Source organism: Poromitra crassiceps, assembly GCF_964638095.1.
Source record: "Poromitra crassiceps genome assembly, chromosome: 1".
NCBI lineage: Eukaryota > Metazoa > Chordata > Actinopteri > Beryciformes > Melamphaidae > Poromitra > Poromitra crassiceps.
In genome coordinates, this window is record NC_139623.1 from 16,853,455 (window position 1) to 16,877,510 (window position 24,056).

At 43.3% G+C, this 24,056-nt stretch overlaps 1 protein-coding gene across 1 annotated transcript in view; it reads left to right on the top strand.

The window, feature by feature from the left end:
- The window catches only part of clip2 (CAP-GLY domain containing linker protein 2), a gene marked incomplete at its 5' end in the record, with an annotated part of 71,948 nt that extends 48,911 nt beyond the window's left edge, over positions 1 to 23,037 (top strand). Inside the window, 10 exons of the mRNA XM_083641112.1 lie at positions 2,724 to 2,774; positions 4,858 to 5,241; positions 5,733 to 6,314; positions 6,414 to 6,471; positions 9,214 to 9,297; positions 10,160 to 10,316; positions 19,891 to 20,050; positions 21,694 to 21,882; positions 22,352 to 22,411; positions 22,539 to 23,037. Coding sequence (XP_083497238.1) covers positions 2,724 to 2,774; positions 4,858 to 5,241; positions 5,733 to 6,314; positions 6,414 to 6,471; positions 9,214 to 9,297; positions 10,160 to 10,316; positions 19,891 to 20,050; positions 21,694 to 21,882; positions 22,352 to 22,411; positions 22,539 to 22,547 — 1,734 coding nt within the window. The 3' untranslated portion in view covers positions 22,548 to 23,037. The remainder of the gene's footprint in view (positions 1 to 2,723; positions 2,775 to 4,857; positions 5,242 to 5,732; positions 6,315 to 6,413; positions 6,472 to 9,213; positions 9,298 to 10,159; positions 10,317 to 19,890; positions 20,051 to 21,693; positions 21,883 to 22,351; positions 22,412 to 22,538) is intronic.
- Between the last annotated feature and the right edge of the window lie 1,019 nt (positions 23,038 to 24,056).

Sequence of the window (24,056 nt, forward strand, 5' to 3'; positions counted from 1 at the left end):
TATCCAAAAATCAGAACTATCCCTTTAGTATTATGTCTTTTGGGAAGATTCATCAAGACAACAACATGGAAAGATCAAACCCATGTTTAAGCTACAGAAGTGAGAAAAGGTTTGAGTTGCAGCTGGTGAGATTCAGGTTCAGCCTGTGTGCTTTAAGGTCTGCCCTGGCTGTCAGTCTGCCCTGGCTGTCAGTCTCGTCTGGCTGTCAGTCTGGCCTGGCTGTCAGTCTGCCCTGGCTGTCAGTCTGGCCTGGCTGTCAGTCTGCCCTGGCTGTCAGTCTGGCCTGGCTGTCAGTCTGGCCTGGCTGTCAGTCTGGCCTGGCTGTCAGTCTGCCCTGGCTGTCAGTCTGCCCTGGCTGTCAGTCTGGCCTGGCTGTCAGTCTGCCCTGGCTGTCAGTCTGGCCTGGCTGTCAGTCTCGTCTGGCTGTCAGTCTGGCCTGGCTGTCAGTCTGGCCTGGCTGTCAGTCTGCCCTGGGTGTCAGTCTCGTCTGGCTGTCAGTCTGCCCTGGCTGTCAGTCTGGCCTGGCTGTCAGTCTCGTCTGGCTGTCAGTCTGGCCTGGCTGTCAGTCTGGCCTGGCTGTCAGTCTGGCCTGGCTGTCAGTCTGGCCTGGCTGTCAGTCTGGCCTGGCTGTCAGTCTGGCCTGGCTGTCAGTCTGGCCTGGCTGTCAGTCTGGCCTGGCTGTCAGTCTCGTCTGGCTGTCAGTCTGCCCTGGCTGTCAGTCTGCCCTGGCTGTCAGTCTGCTCTGGGTGTCAGTCTCGTCTGGCTGTCAGTCTGCCCTGGGTGTCAGTCTGGCCTGGCTGTCAGTCTGGCCTGGCTGTCAGTCTGGCCTGGCTGTCAGTCTGGCCTGGCTGTCAGTCTGCCCTGGCTGTCAGTCTGCTCTGGGTGTCAGTCTCGTCTGGCTGTCAGTCTGCCCTGGGTGTCAGTCTGCCCTGGGTGTCAGTCTCGTCTGGCTGTCAGTCTGCCCTGGGTGTCAGTCTGCCCTGGGTGTCAGTCTCGTCTGGCTGTCAGTCTGCCCTGGCTGTCAGTCTGCCCTGGCTGTCAGTCTGCCCTGGCTGTCAGTCTGCCCTGGCTGTCAGTCTGCCCTGGGTGTCAGGCTGCCTGGCTGTCAGGCATGTGCTGCATGGGGACAAGCTTGGGAAAACCCACTTAAAACGATGCCCATCTCAACTTTCAGAATCAAGTTCAAGACAGTGTTTCATTTTGGTATAACACTTGCAGAGTTTTTCCTGCATAGAGTATTCGGAGGCAGCCACCTCCATCAAATTTCATGCCACATCCAGCTCTTGACAAAACTCTGACAGGTGTCTTAATGGAAAACACTCTTTTCTACCAAGCGTTGTTCTCGGTGGATTTCTGTCATTTGTAATTGCAGCATTACATCAACATAGACAATGTCTCTTTTCATTCCAACTCAAAATAATCATACCGGCCGCAATGAATTTTCCCCACAAAAATCTGTATCTGTGTCCCACATCCCATATCGGTCGGCCTCTACTACCATCCCCGCCTCATTTTGAGCCAGGAAAAACCCTGACTTGTAGCACACCATGAAAATGAATTATCAACCATGAAAAACCACCATCAACCCTGTATAGAATGAATACACATTTCACATGTTTCACAATAACCCCCTGATGCCCCCGGAGCACAACCGGCTCTGCAACGGGCTGGGGTCCCCCCATGGACATTTCCCCATGGACACTAACCTCCCTCCCCCCCACCCTCCCCCCATGATATGTCACTTTAAAGGACTTTTACTTTGCACTTTTTAAGTTATAATTTGAGGTTATAATTTATCATTTGAGATTGTTTTCTGTTTTGCTCCATATTCTGCTGTTGATGTGATCGCTGCACTGCATACTTGAACTAAGTCAAATTCCTCGTTTGTAATCTAATTACTCACTATGGCTATTAAAATGAATCTTAAATCTTGAATATACAAAATATGACTAATTTGAAATATATTTCAGATATATAGTAGGTGCACATGTTCTTGTTCTTGTGTTTATCTATTGACTTAGCAACAGGTGACTCCAGGAAGGAACCCTTTTCAAAGTCCTACAGAATGTGTTGTGGTAGGCAGAAGGGCAGAAATGCCAACAACATTTACATTTGCGGATCACATAAACATTTCTGATTTGTGCCACTTCACACTGTCTGACATCACATACATACATGACATGATGGTTATGTTTATTACTTTTTATATTTGCCCCTCGATAATAGTAATATTGTCTTGGCACCGGAAGCTTTTCACGTCTCTTTTGTTGGTAACATCAATAGTCTTTCGTGTACAGTATAATCAGTAACAAAATTAGCAATCGCCGTAATTTCAATGGAATCACTCATTGATTTATTTTTAGATTACTTTCCATTCCATGAGAAAGTAAACAGTCATGCATTATTAATCACTGATTAATGTATATACGTAACCATTTATCGATTATTTTTAGACAACTTGCTAGATTAATAGACCAAATTTTTGTACCTGCATGTTTGAAGTTAATAGTTTTCAGATAAACAATTGTGGCAATGCTTGACTATAGACTAAAGGACGGAAATATGCATTTCACGCCTCTTACACACCAGAGACACCTAAATAATAGACCAGGCTAACAAAAATCGGTACATTAGTACGTACAGACATGTGCTTGATTTTAAGGCAGCGCAAGGCTTTACAATGTTGGATTCCTATATGCAGTAAGGTCTGCTTTTGCCAACAGGGAAGATGCACACATGATGCAGTGTCCTTGAGGTTGGGTAAGAGAACCAAGGTGAAAAAGATATGATCTTGTTTTGGCTTTGATCCTCTGCTAAGCTATCTACGTCAATTCTTGACTTCAGTTTGACTTCAGATTCTGTCAAGGACATTAACCTCGCATAGAAAATATTTGACTCTTGTGTGTTTTGCCATAATCTGAGGCAATTTCTTATTTTCTTTTATATCAATCAACTATCATTTCTGACGTCTGGTAGATTGTTTGCCCAGATGGTTGAAATTAACATCTACGCACTGCGCAACAGGTCCTCTTTCTTAATCTCCATTTGATTGCAATGGGATGGATATGTGGCGGGTCGGGTGTTTGCAGATGTCTGTATGTAGTGTCACTATGTCATGAGATTTGCTATTGGCTTTACTCTATTTGCTTGGCTGCTTCTAGACAAAGAATGGCTGTCCTATGCTCTCATCTTCCACTTCTTTGCACATATAGTGAGCTGCACAAATGTTTGGACAGTGTCACGTTGTTTGATCCTTCTGCTCCTTACCGTTATTACTTTGGATGAGAAATGACACAACTGTAATATGCAAGTGCTGACTGTCAGCTTTAATATGAGGGAAACACTATATGATGGACAGTGTCAGTATAATGGTTTGTTTGGACTTTTTGACTCTAGGTCTTGTGAATTACTCACTCTGAGCGCTCTCAATACATTGAGAGTTCTCCAATTAAAATGATACCTTTGGCCTCCTCCTAGCCCTGTAAAGCCTGAACAATCAAATAATTACCAGAAATAATAATAATAAAAAAAGGAAACTGGAGTGTTTATTGGACCTAGATGACAAATTAACAAAAAAACAATGGCCGATTGTCAGTGGCAGATTTAATAGTGGATTACCTTATAAATTACACTTTTTACAATTATCTATATAATCTGATACACACATTTTCAACACGATTTTACTATACAATAAGTTACAACATATTAAGTATTTATACATCGCATCAATCAAGTATATTTCTACTGAATTATCAAACAATTTGAATATATTTTTTTACCTTGACTTTTTCAAAATTGGCAAAAATATTCATAAACATCCATGCAAAACCACATATTGGTCACATGATTGACAACGTCCATTTTGGATGTCTCAATTGAAGGTCTTCTGGTGCGTGCCTTCTGCCCCCTGATGGATAGGATTAGACACGGCTGACTCTAATTGTTTTTGTTGTTGTTGTTTTTTGTTTTGTTGTTTTGGTTCAGGAAAAAAACATCACGCTGTTCTAGAGGCCCATGTATCAATATGATTCACATGGCATTGTAGGACTAGTAGAAAAAGACTAACTGGAGCCCTAGAGTCAACAAATCCAACAAAACAAACCCTACTCATGCCCCCCCTTTTCAAGGTGGCCAAAAGTATTTGGCCACCTCATTTGTTTCTGTGGATTTACCCTCCACTACATTCATGTCTATGAGGATTTAGCTGTAATTACACTGACTATAAATTAATCTGAGAACATACTGTAAATTGGTGATGGGATATCAAATCTACTTAAAAAATAAAAGTACCATGAACATTTTTTGGAGTACATAACTGAAATGTCTACTTTATCAAAATAATCTTAGTCTGCCCAAATGTTCTTGTGTACCGTGATATTAGGTGACCACAAAGAAAAATATTTTTAGTTCTCTAATCATTTCATCTGATAGTATTTAAAAATGCCCTGAAATCAAAGCAGACAGTCTGGACTCATCTGTGATAAAACAGTAAGCAATGTGTGGCTGTCTGGATGCTTGGGGATCTCACCGTGGATTGCAGCGGACCTGTTAATTTAGGATTTCTCTTTGAATGCTTAATGGTTTACAGGCACAGCTTTAGTGCTTGTGAGTTTGAATGCTTAATGGTTTACAGGCACAGCTTTAGTGCTTGTGAGTTGTTCCCCGAGGCCTGATTTCTGCACATAAGCACTCAATCATTGTGTGTGACGCTTTGTCGATGACGGCTTTTCTTTCGAATGACATTCTGTTGCAGGAGCTCACTTTGTTAGGGAAATAAGGTCATTCATTTGGAAGGCGGGCATATTTCAGCTGTCGAACCCGTGAGTCAAATGACAGCTGTTCCATCTTTCTCATCAGCAAACCACAGTGGAAGAGCAGAGTCGTATCGTGCAGCTGGAGGAGGAGCTTGGCCTCAGGCGAGCCGAGATCCAGAACCTGCAGGCTCAGCTCAGAGGGCCCGACTCCGACTCGCAGCGAGCCGGTGATGCCGAGGCACACGCCGGGCAGGGCGCCCAGCCTGAGACCCTCCTGCTCCGGGAGCAGCTGATGTCGGTGGGCCATGAGCACTACAGGGAGAGCAGCGAGCTGAAGGAGAAGTACGAGGTGGCCCTAGCGGCGAACCAGCAGGAGACGGACTCGCTGAAGGCCACCATGGACAAACAGAACCAGGAGATCAGTGATCTGAAGCAGAAGGTCCAACAGGCCACCAAGGAGAACATGGAGATGATGGACACCTGGAAGGTATTCTGTTTGATCCAAATAGAATCCGTTTTATCCAAAAGAGTTGGATATCAAAGAACTTCAATGAAGACAATGGGGTCATTTTCTGTTCTCTTCTCTTAATTCTCTGTATGTGAGTAGTGCAAGTGTCATTTCAACCAATATGGGCTTTTGAAGGCCAATTAGCAGTAATTTTGGATTGAAGCTGCCAATTACTGGCATATTCATGAATCTTTTTTGATTTGACCATTTTCATGCCAAAAAAGTCCAAAAAGATGTGGAATTCAATCAAAAGGCCACAATAGAATCACTCAAGGTTAAGGATTTCCCATAGACAACCATTGTGGTGCTGATCAGTGCTACAATAAACATGTAATCAATCAAACTGCATCGAAGATGGAGGACAATGGCTGGCAAATATCTTCTTCTTTTCTTTTTCTTAAAAAAAGGCAGATATTGGCCCTATATATTTGTGTAATTGTGTAAATGGATAATTTAATTATTTTCTGCAGGCTAAATTGGACACTTTAGCCAGCAACCACCAGCGTTCTTTGGGGGAGCTGAAAGCCTCGTTGATTAGTGAGCACACTGCTCCGGCAGGCCAAGAGCCAGACCCCCATGAGCTGAGAAGCACTCTGGAGAGCCTGAAGATGGAGCACCAACTGGAGGTAGAGAACCTGAAGGCCAAGCACAAGATCGAGGCGGCCATCCTGACCAAGGAGCACGAGGACCTGGGTGCTCGCCTGCAGGAGGCCAGAGAGCAGCTGGCCGAGGGCAGCCAGACGTGGAGGAGCCAGGTCGAGGCCAAGAGCAACGTGCAGGCCCTGGAGCTGAAGGAGGCCGCCGAGAAGCTGCAGAGAGCCGAGCAGAGGCTGGCCGAGTCGGAGAAGCTCCGGCTGGACCAGGACAGAAACAGGGAGGAGCTGAGAGAGAGGCTGGAGCTGTCTGAGAAGAAGATAACGGACTACCAGGCCCTGCAGAAGGCCCAGGCAGAGAGCAGAGAGGAGATCCAGACCCTGGAGGAGAAGCTGAGGGTGACGGCAAACCGGCTACAGGCCATCCAGGCAGACCGCTACACATCCCATGATGCAAACGTGAGGAGAGGGGATTTGTGCATGTCATGCAGCTGTATTTTTGTGCTTTCATGTGGCAAACAAGTAACAAACAAATCCTCTATCATGTCCCTTTCTTAGGTAATAGAAGATAATGACATTTCAGATGAAAAGATGAAGCTAAAACAGAACATTGAAGGTATCACATTTCACAAGTTGAATATTTGCTGTTTCCTGTACATAGATGGTAATTTTGCATCCTTTGATCTTCTGAGAAGGAAATTTGAGTTGCCCAACACACACTGGCTTAGATACCTACAAGTCAGACACTACATTAGATCCAAGATTCGGGATTTTGAGGCTCTCCGAAGTGAACATGTTTTTTTTTATGTTTTGTTAAGCCCCCCTCACTCTAGGCATCTTATTTCCAGATGTGTGTGTCTGTTTGATGATCACATCAAGGTCCCCACTGAGAGGATTAGAGAGGCGTGGCAGGAGGAGCTTGGTGTTGACTTGTCTGGAATTATATGGGACAGGAGTTTGTCTTTGGTCCAACTCTGCTCGGTTAACAGCAGACACCAGCTGATCCAATTTAAAGTCACTCATCGTCTTCATTATTCCAAGGCTAGACTGCATAAGATCTATCCTTCCGTCTCGCAACTATGTGACAGGTGTCAGGTGTTAGAGGGTACACTATCCCATGCTTTTTGGTTTTGCCCTTTACTTTCCGGATTCTGGGCCAAGATATTTGACTGGTATTCTAAGGCCTACAAAGTAGCCCTTCAGCCAGAGGCAGAAGTCGCCATCTTCGGCTGCTCAGAATCCTCGCTGTTCCTCCCTATGGCTGTGCAGCAGTCCCTGACACAGGGGACGACTGTCGCCAAGAGACTTAGGGCCCTATCTTCCCAATGGCGGTAATTTTGCATTAGCGCACGTTTTGCGCTGGAATAGCGCCGTGCAAAGCCCTAATTGTGGGAGTGTCGGGCCTCTGCGCTTCACGTCATCTCAGCGCAAACCCCGATAGGCGTGTTTATGGCCATATTAACAGGATTCACAAGGTGAGATCACTCCCCTTAAAAGCCACAGCGTCATCGCCATCACGTCTGTGACAGGCAGCAGCTTCTTTCTTGCTCAGTGCAAGCAGAGTGACAGAGTGAGAGAGAGAGATAAAAGAGAGAGGGAGAGAGAGAGAGGGGGGAGAGAACGAGAGAGGGAAGAGATAATTGGAGGATGAACCAGTTCGGATTTGTAACGAAAATGTATGCTTTTGTAATTAGTAGCCTTTTAATTAGTCATTTCGCTCATATAGGCTATAACATACACATTTAAAAATATTTGTTTCTTTAATAGGGTAGGGATGTGTGAGATGTTATTTCAATAGCCTATACCAGAATTGTCCACTCGGATTAAGCTATTGTTGCATGGTGCAATGGTGCAGGGAGAGAGGTTACTGTATACTATCAATGGTTACTGTATAGCCTACTGGCCGGTGTTGTGTCAGAAAGTGATTTCAATCCGCGGGACCATGCACAGCGCTGCCTCGGCAGTGCCTCTACCCACCCTGTGCACCAACCCCCCCGGCCTGCCTACCCGGCCCAGCTCACACCTACTCCGGGAAAACCCCCCTTCAGGACATGGCACACTAGCCGAACACAAAGCACCTCTCCCCGCGCTACACACAGACTCCCGCCCCGCCAGACCCTCGTTCCCCTGGTAATCCAATTCAAAACACAAATCACTTTTTCGCACAAAACCATGACAAACGAATTCTCATTGTTAAATCAAGGTGTGTTTATTTCTGCAGTGTAGGTTAGTTGAAAATCAATGTGGCATTCTGAGGAGGGAAGTGTGTCCGCGTGCGAGCCGTGCGTAATGGGCCTATCCAAGCGAGGATTTCCTGCACTGCACGGAGAATACTGTCTGTGCTCAGGCATACGCCTGGTGTAGTGGGGTTGTTTGCGCTAAGACCAGCTATTTGCTGGCGTTAAAATTGAGAGGACCCAAGGCCCCTTTTTCTACCACATTGCGCTGGAACGCCTATTTTGGAACGGGCAACGCCCAAACCTCTAAATGACACTTGCGCGAGACACATGATAGGCTAGAGGCCCACGGACACGCCTGGGCCACGCCTACACCGGTGTCATTCCAGCGCAAAACTGGACGGTGGAGGGAGACGATAGCTTAAAGGGATAGTTCTGTTTGTTTGAAGTTGGGTCCTATGAGGTACTCTCATACAGTCAGTGCACTGGGTAAAGCACTCTGGACGCATCACGCACCGAGATAGGAGAACTGCACTCCAGCTGCGGCAGGCACAGAGAGCTGTCTGCTGAGTGTGAAGGGGGCCATGAGCAAAAACGTAAAAAACAACAGAAAAAATACATGAAGTGCTTCCATACTGCTCACCTGGCATAATCCAAGTCTCCACAAGCCCTGAGATGCCAAGTTGACTTGAAAAGATGTCATGTACACCCTTTTTTTAGCTGAGTGTGCACATTGACACTTTACGTGGCTGGTATCACCATGCATGTTGAAAAGTTGATATATGTATGTTTTTGTTTTTGTCTTTGTTTGAGCCTGTTCTGTTCTGTTCTGAAAATTTGAAAAACAAACAAAAAATATTTTTTTTGCTGTTTATCACACACAAGAATGAAAAATTCATGAATTGCATTCCTGTTTAAGTTCAAATTTTTATTAGGATTAACCCTTTGAGATGTCATTTCATATGTACAGTAATTGTTTTTGTTTGTATTTTCTGTTTTCTGTTCATTCACCCAACTCTTCACCTACAATACAATTTCAGACTACTATTACTTTCCAAAGTGCTAGGTGGATTCTGTTAATTCTGTCAAATGTTTATCAAGACACTTCTGCGGTTGGAGCATTGACCGCATCTGTTTTGAAAGTGAAAAAGACACTAACTGTGGTTGTGTTTTTTCTTTAGAAACAATGGAGAAGTTGTTGAAAAGGGAAAAAGAGGTCTCTACTCTCACGTCACAGGTTGACACCCTCAAATCACAGATCACAGGTAAGTGTCTTAAAGGAGCATCTCTGACAGCACTCAGTGTACTACTTCAGTGGCTGCACCCCCTTTTTCATGACCTATGATGAAAGCAGCACATGCATGTTCCAAATGACAATAAAGTGATTGGTGACTGAAGGACTGCAGCCTTGTTCTCTTACTCTGATTTCCCCATGCAGTGGATTGTTTGATATGCCATATTGTCCTTTGGTCTTCAGCATGAAATGTGTTGAGTCGCTGTCTTCTGAAGACCATAACGTCCAGCACATCAAAATGAAATGAAAAATGGACCGTAGGCCATGCAGAATGCACATGTAGTGATGGAACTAAGAGCCAAAGAAAAAACGAATGTATTATTCTATTTTTGATTTTCTCTTTAGTATATTTTTGTGAAATTAGAACATTCTAACATGGGGGGGGTCCCTAGACTAATTTTCAGAGACACTAGTTATGGTCGAATTTGATAGTTTTCATTTACTTAATAATGAATGTAGTAGATATGTAAGTTACATCTCAAAAGCAGCAGAAAACATGATGGAATATGCCAGTGGAAAGCAGTATTATAATTAGCAGCAAGGGAATTAGAATAAATGCAATTCATATGGCGAAGACCTCATCACAGAAACTTGTACACAGTTTTAGATTATAAAACACAAGTGAAAATGAAGCAGGAGAATAAAGTGCAAACGCACAGTTTGAACATAGCAGATTTTTATTCGATTGAAATTACAGATGCCATACATGACCTCCCCGAGCACAACTAATCCAATTTGATTGGGGCCTAAGTACACTAATACAAGAACTTGATGTATTCCAGATTATTCGTTAAAACTCACATTAAAAGTATTGCTTCTGATTCTCACACCAGGGTTGGAGGGCAAGGTTCGCTCAGGGGAAAAGAAAGCAGAAGCCCTCGCCAGGGAGAAGATCCGTGTGGAGGCAGACTTGGAGTCTATGACCAGGAAGTCCCATGATGCCTCTGGGCAGCTGGTCATCATCAGTCAGGAACTGCTGAAGAAAGAGAGGTAATTGCACATGGAAACAAAAGCCCATATTGATTTTCTGACTTGTCTCAGTGCTTCTATTGGGTAACGAGGATGAAAAATGATATCACCACCACACACGCTGGTGTTAAAAAGAAAGGCTGTGGATTTGTTTATGATCTGATGTTTGGCACATATATTCTGTGTATGTATACTGTATACTATTATATGGTTTAGATACTAGTACTATATATATATATATATATATATATATATATATATATATATATATATATGAAGAGTTCATTTGCAAAAACAGGTATTGGATTTTTTTATCATTTTATTTTATATATTGATGTATTTATACTGTAATTTATTTATTTTGGGGAAATTGTTATTGTCAATCATAACTAAAACATGGCGTTTACCTGTTTTTGCAAATGAACTCTTCATATATATATGTATATATATATATAGTACATGTAGAGATTAGTTCCCAAATGGCGGATTCAGGGGTGAGCTGGTGCCCCCATGGTTGAAAAAGCATTGGTAAAGTGTCCTCTAGATTGGTGAAAACGAGAGGAAGTGCCCTATTGGCTGCCATTCACATGGGATTTTTTTTGTACACCCTAGGGTCCCACTTCATACAATAAATTATGATGATGCGCCCTCTAGACCAAGAAAATTTGATGTCTTAATCAGTGCCCTTCTAGTGGAGATGTGATACAGTGCCCTATAAGGTGCCCTTACAATGGAAAAGGGTGCCGTTATGAAGTGCCCTCTATGCCACCCCTACATGTCAGTGTCTGAAAGGGTGCCCTTTTCAGTTCATGGTGGCTGCCCCTAATCTGTGGAACAATTTACCTGTCCACATACGAACTGCTGAGTCCATAGAGTCTTTCGCTACTAAAGACTCACCTTTACTCTCTGGCTTTCAACTCGAGCTGAGTTGTCATTTCGATCTTATTGTGTTTATCTCTATGTTTATTGTTTTACCATTTATTAATTGTGCTATTTTATATTTGTGCTCACATGTTGAGCACTTTGGTCAACTGCGGTTGTTTTAAATGTGCTATACAAGTAAACTTTGCCTTAGGGCCTGTGTCCACCTAGCGTTTTTTTCCGACGTTAAACGCTGGGAATGCGCTGGGGAATGCTGATCCCAGCGCACAATATACAAGGAAGCAGTCTGCAAGTAACGTTAGTTCAGCTTGATAGCTGACAGCTAGCAAGCTAACAACACAGGTAGGCTACGCTATTAAAAGCAGTAAGCACAACACTCACCAGAAATATTAAGTGTCTAGCCGATCTGCTCCCACAATTGAGCCGTTCTGTCTCTGTTGCGATAGTTTTTCCATATGATTAGTTACCAGAAAAGGAGCAGCCGACACCAGCGTCTTTCTGAAAAGTTAAAATATTTTCAGCTGGAAGCGCTGGGAGTCGGCGCACAAAAACGCCGAAAAAAGACGCTGGGCGCTCTGCACTTTCTCTACACGTCCGTGTGCGCTCGCATACGCTCTCCCCGCATTGGAAACAATTGAAAATAGACGCCGGAGCTGATGAAAAGACGCTAGGTGGACACAGGCCCTCACCTCACTTTAATAAGATTTTTAATTGACCTTTACAATAATTCACTATACGTTTACAATCAGGGAGGGAAACTCATTAAAATATGCAATAATTAAGATCAGTGCATATGATGGAATAGTGGCTAGAATGTGCCAGAGGCCACCAAATTTGTGCTTTTAAGGCAACAACAAAAAAATCTCTGGGGCAGCATGCCCCCGGACCCCCCTAGTTATAAATTCTTTCTCAGTGCCTGGCTACGCCATATCCTTGTGGAAAGCCCTGCATCATACATGATGCATCATAGCTTTTCCAGCGCTGGCAGGGCCCCATGATCAGCAGTAGGTGACCTTTTTATTTTTTCGCCCCTGCCCTTCCAACAGCCTGAATCCGCCATTGCCCTTAAGAGAAATTTGGTCTGCATACAGGGTTTGCCGTGTAACAAAACACATTAAAAAATCAAAGCACTTAACATAAAAACGCAGTACAACACATAAATCACCATGACATATCCCCATATAGATAAGCATGAGTTGTTACGACCAGACAAGGAGTCAATAGGTTGATAGAGTGCAGTAAAATGCTGCTCATTAGTACAAAATGAAAGCTTCTGGCCCAGGCATAAGATACTGCATGATTTCATGTGCTAATTAAGAAATGTAATTGTAGCTGGGATGAATGAGTCCCTGGGTGTTTTCCCCTGGAGTGTTAAGTACTCTAAAGTTGCACCCAGAGAGCTGCAGCTCAAACTGCCCTCTGAGTTGGTGACCAGTGAAGAATGTCATTGGCCTTCCTCACCACACACCTGTGATTTCAGCTCGCTGTGGCCGATTCACACCACTAACTCTATTGCTTAAGCTGCCAAATCTGGCTACGGTATAAGAGTTTACCAATTCAATAAAACTGATAATAATTAAAGTCATCATTTTCCCCACACAGGGTAAAAGAGAAAGGCAAAGTTGTCACTGACCCCGTTTCACAAATTGCACACATTCACACAATGTATTTTCCTGTAGTTACTCTACAGATCAGACTTGTTTCATTACATTATTGGCTGACTTTTACTTTTATGCCTGTCTAACAGTTAATTTGTGTGCAGATCTTATATTGTTGAGGGTTATTATCAGGTTATTATTACTAGGGTTATTCACTAATAGTGAGTATTAATGAATGACAACTCAATGTGAATGAATACCTTTGAACATAACACACTCTTCTCCTATGCGGGATCAGTGCAACAGTAATTTAATATACAGTAAAAGTATATACCATACATTAAAAAATGTAGTGTCTTACCTTGAGTTAGTTTGATTGGACAACCATCTAAATATATTCAAATAAGGTTTTTAGTCAACTTTGACTATTTTTACACCTTTCCAGCTCAGGAACTTTACAAGATAATGAAGAAAAGCCATATCACAAGAAGAACCTACTATGGCGACTTTTTATTTTTTTCCAATATTTTATTTTACATTTTCAGAACATAAAAAAAACAAGAACAGGAAAAAAAGAAGAAAAAAATACATATACTGTATACCAGGGGTCAGCAACCTTTTTGGTATGAAGTGCCACTTTCAAAATGTCTTGTCCATCAGTGTGCCACACCAAGATTAATGACTCACACATCAACATTTAAATTGCCAACAGATTTGCAATTTTATTCCATCCAAAAAATCAGGACATTCAAATGTCACATCTGACTTGAACTTCAGTAATAATCTAAAAAATATATATTCAAAAGATTATATACACAGTTGCCATTGCAGAGTGTTTGCAAATACCAGCAAAGGTCAAAACTGTACTGAATTATTGATCTTCAACTGTAACCTAAAACAAAAGTAGATAGAATATATGCACAGCTCCCATACAGTTTTTCAATGAAATCCACTCTCTTACAAAGTGTCCCCCCCCCCAAACACACACACACACACACACACGCACACACACACAAAATGCAGAAAATCGAACCTCGTCCGAAAACCTAAATGACGGACGTAATTGTCGGACTCGCTGTGTCAATGATGATTGACACAAATGAGGTCGTATTCTTTTTTTTTCGTGCGTCAATTTCGGACGGAAAAACCTCCTTAATGTATTCGCCATCGGTGAACAGTTTGTCATGTTTTGCAATGCAATGAGCAGTGGTGGTTTTTAGCAGTGACAAAGGTTTTGAGGGTGTTTGTTTCCCGTACCTGGACACGGAGCGTTTTACAGATTCAGCCCTGTCTGTCTCATCCTTGGAGACGTTCTCGTGTTTCGTGTCAAAGTGGCGTTTAACACTTGGCGTTCGGCACACAACACTTTCCAGACATAAGGTGCACACAGCACGGTCATTCATACTGTATGCACAAACCCCTTGTCCTCTGTCCACGATGGCTAGAAAGGCCTGGATCTTTTAGCCAGAGGACCTGCCATTGTTTGTCTTTAGCGCGTAGCACTATCTGAGTTCTGCTGCTGGTCAGCTGTGTATCTGGAATGTATGGAATGCAAGGAGGCAACCTGCCAATCAGAGGCTGTGGCGCTACCGTAAAGACCCTAAATAACAGGCTGCGCAACTGCAAATGGTTGTGAAATAGGTAATTTTGCAAGGCGTGTCAACATTTCTACAAAAACACTCAAATGCTGCTGTGCACTGGCGTGTCACTGGCTAACCCTTCGCGTGCCAGAGGTGGCACATGTGTCATAGGTTGCCGACCCCTGCTGTATACTGTACATACATTCAACATTACAATGCTACAAAGTGGTGCTACCAGTCATATAAAATGCTTGTGTGCTTACAAAAATAAAAAATACAATACTGTGCATGTGCAAGGGATCCACTACAAGTGGTCCAAAAGAAACTCAATTATCGTTTTTAGCCTGATCAAAATAGATCAGGAACGGGTCCCAGATAACAAAAACTTTCCTCAATGAATTGGTCCTCTGGAACCTGAGTCTCTCCATACGTAGAATTGAGAGCATGGGCCCTATCTTCCGACAGGCGATATCCCCTATTTGCGCTTGCGCACCTGTTTGTGCGTGCCTTAAAGCAGGGAAGATTGCAGTCCACTGTCCAGGTGTTATGCCGAGTTTTGCACCCCAGCGCCGGCAGCATCCCCACCTCACGGGAGCATATTGTAATGATTTATGCAGAAATGTAACTGTTTAAAAGTGATATAATTGTCTGGTAGACGTGACCGCCATGAAGTTAAAATAGCCCCGAAATATGTTGGGGATGCAATTCTCGGCGGGGATGCGGAAGCGATCACGGCACGCGTCGCAGCCGCAGATTCGAGCCGTGCCAAAATCATCTGCGCCCCAAAATGTCAGCGCAAACGACATTTGGGCGGTCTTAAGTACCAGAATTATTCACGGGTGTGGCCAGGCAATGCTGGGCATTACGTCAATCAAAACCAATCAGATTGCCGCCTCACAATGGCTGTTTGCATGAGGCATGCAATAGGCTGTAATTCTCTCCATGCGTAATAGAGTGTACTCACTCGTGCAAGCTTATTGACAGATCGTCTGTGGTGCCAACGACCCTCCGGGTTATGAAGGTAAATAGCCTCCATATGTCCATTGTCCAACAAGTTTTCTCAATTCATTTCCCTCTTTGCGATGTGATAAAAGTTTCTCAGTGAGTTATAGTTGATTGCCTCACTGAATGATCTGCTAATACCCAATTTTAGCAGCAAAATTTGATGTTCTGGCGTGGCAAGGCTGTGCGTAATGACATATCCAAAATTAATTTTACTTTGCACTGTGCTGCGCTGCACGGAGATTACGGTGCGCTCCCGGCGAGGTATTTGCACGTAAGAGGTCCTTTTCAAAGCTCTTAGCGCGAAATAGTTGCGCGCTGCTGACGATAGGATAATGCCATCTATCCCCACATTTTAGCGCTGAAACGCCTGCTTTGGCATGTGGCACGCCTATGGCCAGTACAATTATAACAGGCATGCACTTGTGCCCGCCCCCAATTTGCATTGCGCACGGCGTTAAATGAGCACAAACGCTAAATTAGCGCTTTTGGGAAGATAGGGCCCCATATCTGTCAGCCAAAGCTGAAAAAAAGGTGGAGAGGAGGACTTCCATTCCTTCAGAATTAGTTTCTTGGCAACAGTCATCCCCTGTGTCAGAGATTGCTGCACGGCCGTTGGGAGGAGCAAAGAGGACTCCGAGCAGCCGAAGATGGCGAGTTCCGCCTCCAGTTGGAGGGTTACTAATGGTGACTTTTAGGAGGCAAACAATAACAGAGTCCAACACAAAAAAGACACAATGAAATCCTTTTTTATGCCTCCGGGTTGTCCGTACGTACGTCCGATGTTCGTTAACGCGATATCTGAGGAACGCCTTGACGGAATTTCATCAAATTTGCCTCAAACATCGACTTAGACTCAAGGATGAACTGATTTGATTTTGGTGGTCAAAGGTCAAGGTCACTGTGACCTCTCGAACTCCATTTTCAAGCTTGTTAACGCGAGATCTCAAGAATGCCGTGACGGAATTTCATCAAATTTGCCTCAAACATCGACTTGGACTCAAGGATGAACTGATTAGATTTTGGTGGTCAAAGGCCAAGGTCACTGTGACCTCTCGAACGCCATTTTCAAGCTTGTTAACGCGATATCTCAGGAATGCTTTGCTGGAATTTCATCAAATTTGCCTCAAACATCGACTTGGACTCAAGGATGAACTGATTTGATTTTCGTGGTCAAAGGTCACTGTGACCTCACGAATGCCATTCCCAAGTTCGTTAACGCGATATAACACAGTAACACAGTTATGAAAAGCAGGTGCATATCTGTCTGTGGTGTGAAGTTGTGGAATGCTTTACCGGAAGAATTAAAATACAGTAAGAATGTGTTGACCTTTAAAAAAAGGTACAAAGACATGATGATGGATAATTACAGACTGGTTCGCAGGTAACTGAATGATGTGTAAAAATGTATGCGCAGGAATATGCATGTATGGATTGTATTGTTTTTGTTTTGTTATTTGCTACTCACTTATTGTAGTTTTTTGTTTTTGTCTCTGTTGTATTATTTATTTACTTTCTTTGTTTCTTGTTTTAGGATATTTCTCCTTGAAATCCTTTGTTGTACATTTGAAGGCAAGTAAGGACAATGTCCAAAAATGTCAGACGAATGAACATTTTTAACCGTAAGAAAAGGGGGGTCCTTTCATAAGCGTATGCTTCTGCCCCTAACCTTTGGTTGTGACCTAAGTGTACATGCTTGGTGGTGACCAATACATTTTTTTCATTCATTCATTCATTCATTCATTCATTCATATCTCAGGAATGCCTTGACAGAATTTCATCAAATTTGCCTGAAACATTAACTTGGCCTCAATGATGAACTGATTACATTTTGGTGGTCAAAGTTCAAGGTCACTGTGACCTCACGAACGCCATTCCCAAATTCGTTAACGCAATATCTCAAGAATGGCTCGATGGAATTTCTTCTGATTTGGCTCAAGCATTGACTTGGATGCAAGGATGAACTGATTCCATTTTGGTTATCAAAGGACAAAGGTCAAGGTCACTGACCTCTCTAATGCCATTTTCAAGCTTGTTAACGCGATATCTCAGGAATGTCTTGATGGAATTTCTTAGAATTTGCCTCAATGCAATGCCTAAATGCTTCAATGTGTACCGTATTACAGGCCGAGAGAATTTATGTCAGTCACCCTTGCTGCAGTGTATATCCCCCCCCAGGCCAACGCCACAAACGCAGTCAAGGAACTGCACCGCGCGATCAGCGCACAGGAGCTTAAACAACCTGAAACAGCACTGATACTAGCAGGCGACTTCAACAGGGTTAACCTGAGGAAGAGATTGCCTACACTCCACCAGCACATCAATTTCCACACACGGGGAAAACGCACACTGGACCAGTGCCACTCGAACATCCGATACTGTTACAAGGCTACACCCCGCCCCCCCCTTCGGCAGATCGGACCACGCCTCCATCCTGCTCGTTCCCAGGTACCATCAAAAGCTCAAGCAACATCCCCCGGCCTTCCGAACCGCCCACTGCTGGTCAAACCAATCAGAGGACATCCTGAGGGACTGCTTCGACCAAACAGCATGGGAAGAGTTCAGGCCAGGGCTGCAGGGGACCTGGACGATTATGCAGAAACGGTAACAGGCTTCATAAAAAAATGCACAGAGGATATAATCCCAACAAAAATAATCAAACTAATGCCAAACCAGAAACCCTGGATCAACAGTGATGTCCGGGCTGCCCTCCACGCCAGGACCACCGCCTTCAACTCTGGAACACCAGAGGAATACAAGCAGACAAGATATGCCCTCCGAACCACTATAAAAAGAGCACGGAGAGAATATGGCAATATGCTAGAGTCCAAACTGGACCCAGGCATCTATGGAGAGGACTCCATGCTGCCACTGACTTCAAGGGGGAGAAACAGCAATCCCCCCACACATCACCCTCCCTGCCGGACGAACTCAACGCGTTCTACGCTAGGTTTGACCCCTCTGCCAGAGCGCCCCCCCTCCTCTCCTACCCCTCTCCGCCACCTCTCCCCCCACCACCCCCCCCCCCCCCCTCTCCACCACCTCTCCTCCCCACCACCCCCCTCCACCTCCTCTCCTCCCTCCCCGCCACCTCACCCCTCCTCCTCTCCTCCCCTCCATCACCCCCCCTCCTCTGCTCCCCCATCACCCCTCCTTCTCTCCTCCACCCCCACTCCCCCCCTCCTCTCCTCCCCCCGCCACCTCTCCCCCCCATCACCCCTCCTCTCCATCCCCCCACCACCCCTCCTCCTCTCCTCCTCCCCCCCCACCACCCTCCTCCTCCCCACCACCTCATTTGGGCTAAGGCCAGAAATCCTTAGGGACTTCTACAGAGGCACAATTGAAAGCCTGCTGACTGGCTGCTTCACCACCTGGTATGGGAACTGTACCACCATGGACCGCAGGGCGCTACGGAGAGTGAGAGGCGCGGCCCAGCACGTAACAGGATGTGAGCTGCCAGAACTGCAGGAACTGTATAACCAGCGGTGCCTCAGGAGGTCCCTGAAGATCATCAAAGACACAAACCATCCCCACAACAGCCTGTTCTCCCTGTTACCCTCAGGGAGGAGATACAGGGTCCCAAAAGCACGCACAAATCGCTTGAGGGACAGTTTCTTCCCGCAGCCACGAGACTCCTTAACATACACAAATAGTGTAGTAGCTGTACTGTAGCGTACTGTAGCTCCTACCATTATGTATGTCTAATGTTTAATTGTATGTTTAATTAGGTATATGCTATTTGCACCTGTACGTCAAATACGTCGAATATAAAATGTTTAAGCACGTCTAAAGTATGCACATGAGATGTGCACCTATGTGCAGTGAATATGCCACTGTCTCTGACTTGTCTTATCACTCTACTGCCTTATTGCTTGTTGTGTCTCTTGTTGTTTTTGCACTCATATGCCCTGTTATATTTGTACTATGTTGTAAACGGAGTCCACAGCACAAGAATTTCACACGTGATACTTGTACCACGGAGTGACAATAAAAATCTTGAATCTTGAATCAAACGTCACTTGGACTCAAGGATAAACTGATTCGATTTTGGTGGTCAAAGTTCAAGGTTACTGTGACATCACGACCGCTCGTTTCATGCTCGTTAACGTGAGATCTCAGGAATGCCTTAACAGAGTCTCATCTAATTTGCCTCAAACGTCCACTTGGTCAAGGTCACTGTGACCTAACAAATGCCATTTTCAAGCTCTGTAACGCCATATCTCAGTAACACCTTGACACAATTTAATTTAATCATGCCTCAAACCTCCACTTGCACTCAAGGATAAACTGATTAGACTTTGATGGTTAAAGGTCAAAGTTCAAGGTCACTGTGACCTCATACACCCAATTTCCAAACTACAACATCTCAGGAGCGCCTTGACGGTATTTCTTCCAATTTGCCTCAAATGGCGATTTGGACTCAAGAATGAACTAATGGCGGAGGCATAAATCTGTGGTGCGGTCATTCTAGTTTCCTGGTGGCTTATCCTTTCAGTTTTCCTTTTATTTGCTGTATTATCTTTCTTATGCTAGGAGTCTGAATGAGCTGAGGGTGTTGCTCCTGGACTCACATCGCCATTCGCGGGACATGGAGCGGGACCTGAGCCGAGAGGTGCACAAGGCCGAGTGGAAGGTCAAGGAGCAGAAACTCCAGGATGACATCAAGACCCTGCGAGATAAACTGCTCCTACTGGTGAGGATTACACAGATACATTTAGAATCTGTGTCACATGGCAGCTAAATTAAAAAATAATAATAATATGTTTTCATACATTTTATATATATATTTTTTTCATTTGTACACAAAGGCCAAACCCCCCTCCCTCATACCCTCCATCCCACTACCTATAAATTAGCCTGGGTAAACCGAGCCTCCACGTGACCTCTATGTACTATCAGTCATGAAGACTTACACTCCAGGCATAGCCTGTGACCTCACGTTGAAGGCTGGGTTTACCCAGGCTACCACAAACTAGCATACAAATATGCATGCATCCATGCATATTAGGGATGTGCATTTGAATACATTTCCATAATAGAAATTCGGGAAGATTAACAATCAATTATCGATTATTTATATATATATATATATATTTACATACATAGATACATACATACATATATATATAACTCTGGTAATAACTTTGTGCGTTCTCGGCCGGCTGTGGCGATGCCGCTGTGTAGTGGCTCGAAGAATATCAGACAACAGTAGCGCTGTGACTAACACAATGCAGCCAAACAGAGGAACAAACATGTAGGCTACTGTACTCCCATTTTGAAAGTAGGACTCAGCTCACCGTCCGCGGCTAAAATTTCTTCCAGACAGACTTCCAGACTCAGTCTGACGTGTGGATATTATTATTTGCCACGAGATGTGAATTGATTCAGGTGGGCTCAGCTTAACGTTAAACGTTATGCTGAGCCCACCCGCTGTCAATGAGAGCTGTGTATCTGTGACTGCTGCTACTTCATAATGTTATAAACAAATTAAATGATTGAATTCACTTGAACACTTGTAACGTTACTCACACTTGGTTGAAAATTAGGAAAGAAGTGTACGAAGTTTCATGTTTACAAGACGGCATCAATCAGGTCCGCACACCGCAGCTCACCGTCTATGTGTGCTGCCTGGCTGCTGGGTGCGTTTGTGCTCACGGCGCATGCTGGTGTGAGTTCCCTGTGTTAGAAACAGTAGACTGTCTCACGAGCTACACCTCACTTTAGTTGGCTGTGCACATGGAGAGGGGAGAGGAGGAGAGGAGGAAAGAATTCCATCATCCATCCCCAACCCTAGTCCACACAAAAAACAATAATAATAATAATAATAATTCGATCAAAATTCCACATGATCGTGATTCCTTAACGATCAATTATCGATTTTCAATTATTGATGCACACCCCTAATGCATATAAACATAAAGACATATCCCTATATGCATATATTCATATACACAGATACACACGCACATCTGCATAAACATAGAAATAAAGAAAAAATAATAATAAAAAAAGGCTTGACCATAGCTAATAGCTATACATGGAAACAGTTTACAGTTTTAAAATTGTAAGTAGCAGTATTAGACATTAAGCTCTAGCCAATGCTCAAACGTGGGGAACATTGTTGACGTCCACTAACGACACCACAATTCCTGTCACCGGAGTATGATTAGGTTCTCAGGTAAGATACCCAACATGCACAGTGCGGTATCTTTAATTAACGACAGCCTTTTTTTTTTTTTTTTTTTACAAAGGATACTATTTTCATAAACATTTCATGAACTTAATTTCATAAACATAGAAACTTAAAATGTACTCCTTATTTGGGAATGCGTTCAGGGTCGGGAGCGCTCTTCCCCAGACCACCGGCGGTACTCCATGATGGATCCCTCCACCCTGGACTCAGAAGTGAACCGCCTGCGCCAGCGGCTGCTCGGCACTGAAGAAGCCCTGAGGAATGCAATGGAACACAACCAACAAGTGGACCAGCTGGTCCAGGCCATGCGCAAGCGTCCAGATAAAAGCCTGGTAAATTTTTATATATATATATATGTATATATATATATATATATATATATATATATATATATATATATACATACATTGCTATCGCTGTCTATGTAATGCCCTTTATGACTAAGGACATAGTGGACTTACAGCACAATTGCTGTAGTATGTGCTCTTGTTAAGTTGCACTTTGTTTGTATTAGCTGTATTTAACCTGCAGCATTGGCAGGAGTATCTGAAACCTAACATCCCTAACTTGCAAGTCTTTTGAATATGGAATTAAATTTGTGCTGTTACAATATAAACAAAATGTTAAACAGCTGATCCCCTACCGTGCATGCCGTCTTCACCACTATCAAATTGTTTGTCTCCAAAAGAACCTGCCACCCCCCTTGGAATGTGCGTACAAATCGACTACTGGGTACTGTATGCGTTGAAGGGTAGTTACTGAGGAAAGCAACATTGATGTTTTGGTGATGGTGTTTTTCAGGCGCATGGTGCAAATTCAGCCAATGGAATTCACCAGCAGGAGCCAGACAGTACTCAAAATGTTCGTATTCTTTCATTGCAATAATAGCTCTGTATTTTTATACCACTTATATATCACAAATTAGTGATATATAATACAACAATGCCATTCAGTGCTGCGAAATAATTCTCTTTCTGTGGCCTTCCAGGAACACTGATATGAGAAGAAAAGAGAAGCTTGAATTGGGACATGCAGAGGTACATCTTCAAAGGAAAAGCCAGTATGACATTTCACCTGATGCTGCGATGGACTCCTGAAGAAATTTTCAGTTTACAATTAAAACCAAAACAACAATTCTCTATCTCAAGTGAATTTATGTGTCGCAGAAAACACCTATTAGCCAATCATAAAGACAGCTCAAAGTATTATAAAAATACAGACTGAGAAATGGGACTTGGAGGTGAAGAGATATTATCAGTAAGACTCTTGAGAACAAACTGCAACTTATTGACAATTTTGAATTTTGACCCAGAGGGCCAAACGGCTGGCGGACGATGCCTTGAAGAACTGAAGAATTGGGTCTCAGCTGCCTTGTTTTTGTTTTATTTATTGCTTTTACTTTGCTACTCCGCTTTGTAATAATCCTCTTTGGGTGAGCTGTCTTGGCCAGTGATGTTCTGAGCAACTCTTAAGGGGCTACTCCAACTGTTTGGGAGTTAAGCCCATTGGTCTCCTTACCCAATGTGATGAGAGGATTTGCACCAAAACCACATCTATGTCTCCAGTAGATAACTCTGTCCGGTATACATGCTAAGTTTAGCATATAGTATGCTAAATAATCGTAGGCTGTTAGCATTATATAAAGTATGCAGATAAACCTTTTAGTAATCCAAAATTGTCATTGGTTTTTAATTTTATTCTGTGACCTAGCGTCAGCGTATCCAATTCCGGACAGCATATGACCAAAAAAATCACAATCATATACCAATATATTTCATCCTGTACTGTTATCGCTGAGGTTTCTAAAAAATTAACAATCCTCCATCTCTTTTTTAAAGTTTAATATCATTTTTACCTTAACTTGTAAGTGATTTTCTTATAGTCCCTACAAATGGATGATTACGTAGATGATAGATTCAAAATTCCTATCCAATTCCAGACACTTCATTTCATCCATACTGTAGGTGTATTCATATACTCAATATTAACCCTTCCTGTACCTTTACAATGTTGTAGATACTTGTAAGAAGTGCAGGCTATGTACTCAAAGCTCTTATTTTCCCATTTATAAGCCAATACCCATTCTCTACATGAAGTAATTGTCGCCAAAAGTTTCCTGCTTGATTGTGACTAAGTTCCTAACTTAGTGTTTTATATGCTTAAATGTGGATAGATATGTATGAAATTTTATACCTAGCTCCTGAAATACCTTATGTATGAGTGACTGAGTGTCCGGAATTAGATCCAAATCCGTTATATAGATTCAGAACTTTTGAAAACAAAATCTGAATCTTCATTATTAGTGAAGTCCATTATGAAACGAGGGAAAAAAGCTTTAGCTGTCTGGCTAACTTCACTCACTTTCTGTGTCGATAAAAGTTATGCTTGAAGTATCGAGAGAAGAGAATTCTGCCATTGGAAGTTCATTACTTTTGTCAAATTGTAGGCCTATGTCTATTTATCAATCCATTAAATAAGCCTGACAGGTTTAGACATTTTCTCACTT